Source organism: Mus pahari, chromosome 20 (genome assembly GCF_900095145.1).
Source record: "Mus pahari chromosome 20, PAHARI_EIJ_v1.1, whole genome shotgun sequence".
Lineage (NCBI taxonomy): Eukaryota > Metazoa > Chordata > Mammalia > Rodentia > Muridae > Mus > Mus pahari.
In genome coordinates this window covers 34,663,200-34,670,769 of record NC_034609.1, presented here as the reverse complement: position 1 = coordinate 34,670,769, position 7,570 = coordinate 34,663,200, and the positions used below count along the sequence as shown (strand labels likewise).

Sequence of the window (7,570 nt, the reverse complement as noted above, 5' to 3'; positions counted from 1 at the left end):
CTCTCCTCTCCTCTCCTCTCCTCTCCTCTCCTCTCTTCTTCCCTTTTCTATCTCCAACAAAGTAATTCACACCCTGGGCAGTGTGAACTCAGCAGCTCTGTCCTGCAGGGAACATTTGACAAAGTCTCAAAACAGTTTTTTGGTTGTTGCAGTTCAGGAGATGGGAAGGCTGGGTGGATAGAGGTCGGGTGCTATTCCATCCTTAAGACAGGGCTAGAGGTGTAGCTTAGGGGTATAGCACTTCCCTAGCATAGGGGAGCCCCTGGGTTCAGCCCCTAGCACTACAAACAAATGAATTTAACACAGAGCCCCCTGATGCACATGGCACCCTCTCAACTAAGAACGATGAAGCCTAAATGTCAGGAGTGTAGGAGTTCAGAGACCAGTTACTTTCTCCAGCCTATGTTCTCCTTCCCTCCCTCCCTTCCTTCCTCCCCTCTCCCTCCTCCCCCTCCCTCCTCCCTCCTCTTTATCCATCCCTTTCTGAATTCCTCCGTCTTTCCCCTCATTCCTTCTTGTTTCATCCTTGGGATTATTTCCTTGGCTTAGACATTTTTTTTTTTTTAAGTTTGGGGTTGTTTGTTTGTTTGTCTTTGAGACAGCATCTCGTTGTACAGTCCTAGCAGATCTGGAACTCCCTCTGTAGACAAGGCTATCCTTGAATTCCACCTGCCTCTGCCTCCCAAGTGCTGGGATTAAGGTATGTACTACCATCCCTGGCTTATGTATTTGTATACCCATGTGTGCGTGCATGCCTGTGTTATGTCCAGAAGAGGTCAGTAATCCTCCTTTGTTTTTCCACATTTGTTGAGGGCTGGGCTGATTCCTGATTTCAGGCTTTGCCCGAGACCAAGGTTACTTCTCTAAAATGAGGCATATGTTTGATACAGTGGGTGATGCCTGTGTTCCAGGCCTTGCGGGAGACAAGTTCCAGATACTGAAACCCAAGTCCTCCCCGCTGCACAGGGCTTTGGTTATCAGTCCCAAGCTGCTGTGTGCTTGGTCTGTAATGTTTTTGAGATATCTTGTGCTTCCCTGGGCAACGTTAATTAGCTTCTTGTTGACTTTGTCCCCATTGTGTGACAGTTTCTGCTGACTCTACCTCCTGTCTCCCCCAGAAGTCATAAGGTGCTGTGTTACTCAATAAGCTTACTTGGCATAAGAAATTGCTTGTGCAAGATTACCCTCATCCCCGAACTTTCATATCTTCTCTATTTTCTACTCTCTTTGTTGTCTGAGCTCCTGGTCCTTCTCTCTCAGGACCCTGTCACTGAAGAATAACTTGCTGGTCCAGGTCATCCACTTGTTCTTTTTGAGGCAGGGTCTGTTCTTAAACCCGAGGGCTTCATCTTCTCAGCTAGACTGGCAGCCCCTTTTGTCTCAGAACCCCCTCCAAGTTGGGCTTACACGTGTGCCAGGGTTATAGGCACGCACCACCGTGCCCCATGTGAGATTTGGGTTTTCAAAGATTGACAAGTTAGAGTCATGTGTGAGGATGGTTTAGGAAGCAGGCAGACCGGGCAAACACTGTCCCTGTGCATCGTCTACTGCAGGCTTCTTCGTGTTCCCAGCTCGGCTGTCAGGAACCCACTCTTGTCTCACCTTCTTTTCATTCATTCATAGGAATCTTGGAAAGACTGTCTTCAGTTGAAGAATCCACAGACAAGAAGGTGTAAGAGGACAAACTGGACATTTGTCCTTCATATCTGTTAGCAGCATCAACTTATTGTTGGGAGCAAATATCTTCTTTCTCCCTTGCTTGCTTGCTTTTTTCTTTCTTTCTTTTTTTTTCTTTTTCTTTCTTTCTTTTTTTTTTTTTTTTTCTTTTTGAGATGGGATCTCATCATGTAGCCCCTGCAAGCTATGTAGAACAGGCTGCCTCAAACTCAAAGAAATCTTCTAGTTTTTGCCTCCTGAATGCTGGAAGTAAAGGTGTAGACCACCAAACTTGTCAAAGTTCTTATTAGTTACAAATAGAAAACAATTCCATGGGGGTGGGGCTGGAAAGATGGCTCAGCAGTTAAAAGCACTGACTGCTCTTCTGAAGGTAGAGATTATCTCCTAGCAACCACATGGTGGCTCACAACTATCCTTAAGGAGATCTGACGCCCTCTTCTGGTGTGTCTGAAGACAGCTACAGTGTACTTACATATAATAAATAAATAAATCTTTTTAAACAAAACAAAACACAATTCCATGGGACTGGAGAGATGGCTCAGAAGTTAAGAACAGTGGCTGCTCTTCCAGAGGACCTGGGTTCAAGTTCCAGCAGCCACATGGCAGCTCACAACCATCTGTAACTCCTGTTCCAGGGAATCCAACACTTGTATACAGATATTACATGCAGGCAAAATGCCAATGTACATCAAATAAAAATAAATAAATTGTTTCCCCAAGTTTTTTTTTTAAAGATTTATTTATTTATTATATGTAAGTACACTGTANCTGTCTTCAGACACTCCAGAAGAGGGAGTCAGATCTTGTTACAGATTCTTGTGAGCCATCATGTGGTTGCTAGGATTTGAACTCAGGACCTTTGGAAGAGCAGTCGGGTGCTCTTAACTGCTGAGCCATCTCACCAGCCCCCCAAGTTTTTTTTTAAACTAAATAATTCCATCCCAGTGTGGTAGTGCACACTTTTGATCCCAGCACTTGGGAGACAGAAGCAGGTGGCTCTCTGTTTGAAGCTATCCAGTCTACAGTACAAGTTCTGTACTATATAGGGACCTGTCTCCAAAAAAAAAAAACACTCGGGAGGCAGAGGCAGGTGGATTTCTGAGTTCAAGGCCAGCCTGGTCTACAGAGTTCCAGGACAGCCAAAGCTATACAGAGAAACCCTGTCTCAAAAAATAAAAAACAAACAAACAAAAACAAAACAAAACCAAAAATTGACAGCCATTAAAAACTCTTAATATTTCTTTTTTTAATTAATTAATTTGGGGGGCAGGCTTTCAAGACAGGGTTTCTCTGCGTAACAGTACTGGCTGTCCTGAAACTCAATTTGTAGACCAGGCTGGCCTTGAACTCACAGAGATCTGCCTGCCTCTGCCTCCCAAGTGCTGGGATTGAAGGCCTGTGCCACCATGCCTGGCATAAGAACTACCAATATTTCTAAAAAAATATATATTTCTAATACTAACTGCAGATTATTTGAAAAAAGTGACAAATGGTTTTGTGCCCACACCTCTATTTGTGCTTTAATGGCTTCTATCAAGAAATGGCCTTCTATAGCTCCAGCATTTGGATCCGAGCTGGCATAATGGCTTGATTAGGTCAAGAGAGTGTGAAAGAAATCATAGTGGACCACTTCCAAGTCTAGGTTTCCAGAGGCTTTAAAATGTTCACTTCCTCTCTTGAGAGAGTATCCATCCACAAGCAGGGTTGTCGGTAGGTGTGTGGGAAGATGAGGACCTACACAGAGCAGAGGTGTTCGGTCTCATCTGAGTTCACGCTAGATCAGCCAGGCTGGCAATTGATCCAACTGCATGAGTGAACCCATGTAAGACCAAAAAGTGACCCCACTGCCAATTCACAAAAAAAACATGAGCTGAGTAAATATATTCCTGTTTTAAGCCACTAAGTTAAATAACAGTTGTGATAGTAAATGCCGTAGCCCTTCTCTTTGCCCAGGGAACTAAGTACAAGACTTGCTGTTTAGATGCTCATGGCCATGTCTGACTTTGTACAGCAGGTCCCAGAAATCTCTAAATTGCTATAATCCAGGGACCGGTGATGTTGCTCAGTTAGAAGAGTACTTGTACAAAGCCCTGTGTTTGATACTCGACAATGCACTTAGTGGGGAGTAGGTAGAAGCAGAAAGATTCCAAGTTCAGTCATCCTCTGCTACTCAGTGGGTTTGAGGTCGTGCTGGGCTACGTGAGAACATGCTTTTATCTTGGTGTCTTCAGACATGAAGAGGAAGAGATCAGATATGCTCATACGGAATCATCCTTATAATTCCAGGGAGAACATTTTCAGATGCCGTCCATTCTGTACAAGGCAGAACTGAGCAGACATCTGACCTGAGGGTTGAGGTAGCAAATAAGACAAGATATGTGGGGGCTGGAGGGATGGCTAAGAGGTTAAGAGCATTGACTGTTCTTCCAGATGGCCTGAGTTCAATTCCCAGCAACCACATGGTGGCTCCCAACCATCATAAAGGGATCGGATGCAGACTGGGCGGTGGTGGTGCTCTTAACCTGTAAGGAATCTCTCCAGCACAAGAAACATTATAAAAATCCTATCTTTTATGAGTCTGGTTTTTAGGACAGGAATTATATAAAAATATTATCCTAATTTAAAAGAATCTTTAGACCTCTTTCTTTGTTCGGCCCGCTCTAACCCTGAGTTACTGGTTTTAAGCCAACTTTCTGTGACTGATGTTACAGATTTTTTTTAGCCATACATCATAACTTATAAACCAATCTTTATAACCAAGATATGTAGAGCATAGCAAACTTATACATTTAAGACCAGTCAGAAATAAAGATGTAGTGGCCACATACATTTATGCATTTAAAATGGACAAAATTTTAATTTCAAGAGAGGAGCAACTTGCTACCTGTTTAACAATTGTCATGGGCACAGAAGTTTTGTAGCAGAAGGAGCCATCATCTTTCTTACCAAGAATCTGCTGCTGTCCCTTTAAGAGCTGCTGGCTTGCTGCTAGCTCTGTCCAGGCAGGAGGCAGGGCTCCAAGGACAGCACCAGTTTATCAGCTTTTGTTGTTTCAATTGGGCACTTTTTTTCTAAAAATCCTTGAAAGAAGTTAAAACTAAATCAGGGAGTAAACGGCCAGCAGATGAAGTTTTAACCTTTTTTTTTTTTTTTTTTCTGACTATGAAACACAGAGCAACAATCAAGCAACAAAATGAAATTACAGACAAACTGACAGATGTGGACAGATTAGTGAACCAAGGACAACCAATAGAACTGGGGGAGGGGACAAGAACCAGATGTCCTACTGAAGGGACTCAGAACCAGAACCAGGCATTCTTCTCGTGGGAACCAGAGAGAAAGTCGATGTCTCCTGACCTCCCTTCTGCTGCATCCAGCCCTCCTCTTTTGGGTCTCCAAAAGTCTAGACCAAGTAAGAAACAAGAACAAACCAAGAAAAAGAACTGCACGGGTACCAGAAACTCAGGCTCCTCATGGAGGGAGTCAGCTCGGTGGCATTCACTAGCAATACCTGAGGGGTGCTTGAAAGTAAGGGACATTCCCAGCCAATGCACCAAATGTTGGGTTCAGGAATCGCCACACAAACCAGGCAAACACCCATCTCAGTTAAGCAAGAAGGCACACCCCAAGAGTGATTGATCGGGACCATAACAAAGGACTCGGGAGCTTAATTGTGGTACCAGTCTGTTCTTAGGGCAGGATTTTTTGTTTTTTTGTTTTTGTTTGGGGGTGGGCGTGTTTCCATACAGGGTTTCTCTGCCTTGGCTGTCCTGGTACTCACTCTGTAGACCAGGCTGGCCTCGAACACAGAAATTCCCCTGCCTCTGCTTCCCGAGTGCTCGGATTAAAGGCATGCGCCACCACTGCCTGGCTAGGGCAGGCTTTTACGGGAAAAACCAAGTTCAGAAGTTCAGAAGGCGAGGGTAGAGGCAGTACTCCACTATGGCTAACTAGACAAAGTATCATCAACTGATCTTTAAGCTGATTGGTCCTGAGGGAGGTAGGAGGGGTGGTGGATGGGTGGTGAACAGGGGAGTTTCAGAGCATTGAGATACCAGAGCATGAGTAGTACAACCATAGTGTCGTGACCTTTTAGGAGAATTTTTTTCATTGTCAGCTATGGATAATTACTTCTGGGAAGTAGAGTCTGAGAACCTGAACTTAATTTCACCTTAAGAGCAAAATGGAGACAGAATACAAAATGGCTGCAGTTACGTTCAAAGGAGCGGGCCTCAACAAGGGGGCTGAAACTTGACCCCTTTATTCAATTACATTTACAACAGCTTTCCGTTGTTGATGTCCCTTCACTGCTTCGGATCCTCCTGCCTCCACCTCCTGAGCACTGGGACCACAGGGGTATAATAATAACGTATCCAGCTTGCTTGTTTTCTCTCGCGTGTTTAAGCAAGGTTTGAAATGTGTTCCTCTACTTGAAGCCTGCTCGCCACACGCCCGATTGAGACGTGAGAGACCTGAGGAGAGATTGTGCCTAAGTCTATAGAGTGTCTTCTCTGGGGCCTCTGCTGGGTTGTTCCTCTTACCCCAGCCCTCCTCCAACACACACTATACTTACAGCTGCTATTCCAAGTACTCAAACTCTCCAAGCTCTGACTTCTGGTTTCCCTTTTTCTTTCTTTTCTCTCTGACTTCCAATCAAATTCTGAGTTTTTCTCCAAGGGTTAGCCACACGGACGAGGCTGTTTGGGACTCACGATCAGTACAAATGCCACAGAACACGGGGTTACTCCTCTACTGTTGTGCCGTTTTCTCCACTATAAACTCCTCCTCTAGTTTGGGCCTGCTGTTAACTCCTTTCCACTGTCTTCGGTTGGCAAAATGAGTGGCTTTCTCGAGAGCCTAAAGCTGTGATCTAATCAACCATAAACTTTCTTCGGCATCTTTCACAAAGTTACCTGAATAGTTCTTCCAGGTTTTGCATCTTAAAATACAAGCCAGGAATAGTAGCACGTTCCTTTAATCCCAGCACTTGGGAGGCAGAGGCAGGCAGATCTCTGAGTCTGAGGTTAGCTTGATCTACAGAGTGAGTTCTGGGACAGTCAGGACTACACAGAGAAACCCTGTCTAGAGAAATAATATAAAATAAAATAAAATAAAATAAAATACAGTGCTGGTTATTGAATCGATGGCCTTGTGAAAGCACTCTACCAATAGAACTACATCCCCTGTCTCAAATTTTGCATTTTAAGGTATACATACATACATGAGACTACAGATGCCTTCAGAAACTAGACCTGTCAGATCCCCTGGAGCTGGAGTTATAAACTGTTAGAAGCTGCCTTACGTGGATGCTGGGAAACAAACTGAAGAGCTGCAAGTGGTCTTATCCATTGAACCTTCTCTTCAACCCCTTGTTTTAAGGACAGGATATTACTCCATAGCCCGGGCTGGCCTGGAATTCACTATGTAGCCCAGGCTTGCTCAAACTTACAACAATTCTACGCTTCAGTCTCTTAAATGCTGGGGATCTGCCTGGTTCAAATTTCTTTTACCATGTGAAGTGGTACCAATGTACTTACTATTGTTGTTGTTGTTGTTGTTGTTGTTGAAGAACTGGGTCTTGAACCCAGGGCTTCATAGATGCTAGGCAAATGCTTTACCACTGTGTTACGCTTATTAATTTCTTAATTAAAAAATTTCCGGGGCTGGTGAGATGGCTCAGTGGGTAAGAGCACCCGACTGCTCTTCCGAAGGTCCGGAGTTCAAATCCCAGCAACCACATGGTGGCTTATAACCATCCGTAATAACAAGATCTGACTCCCTCTTCTGGAGTGTCTGAAGACAGCTACAGTGTACACACATATAATAAATAAATAAATCTTTAAAAAAAAAGAAAGAAAGAAAGAAGTAGCAAATGCTTTTAAAAAAATTTTTT

At 44.0% G+C, this 7,570-nt stretch overlaps 1 protein-coding gene across 3 annotated transcripts in view; it reads left to right on the top strand.

The window, feature by feature from the left end:
* Mlkl (mixed lineage kinase domain like pseudokinase) overlaps nucleotides 1–1,761 on the top strand; it is a 27,189-nt gene extending 25,428 nt beyond the window's left edge. For all 3 annotated transcript variants that reach the window (XM_029532608.1, XM_029532609.1, XM_021220723.2), the window contains one exon: nucleotides 1,624–1,761. In XM_029532608.1, the coding sequence (XP_029388468.1) occupies nucleotides 1,624–1,676 (53 nt within the window). In that variant the 3' untranslated portion in view covers nucleotides 1,677–1,761. The remainder of the gene's footprint in view (nucleotides 1–1,623) is intronic.
* Nucleotides 1,762–7,570: the final 5,809 nt, after the last annotated feature.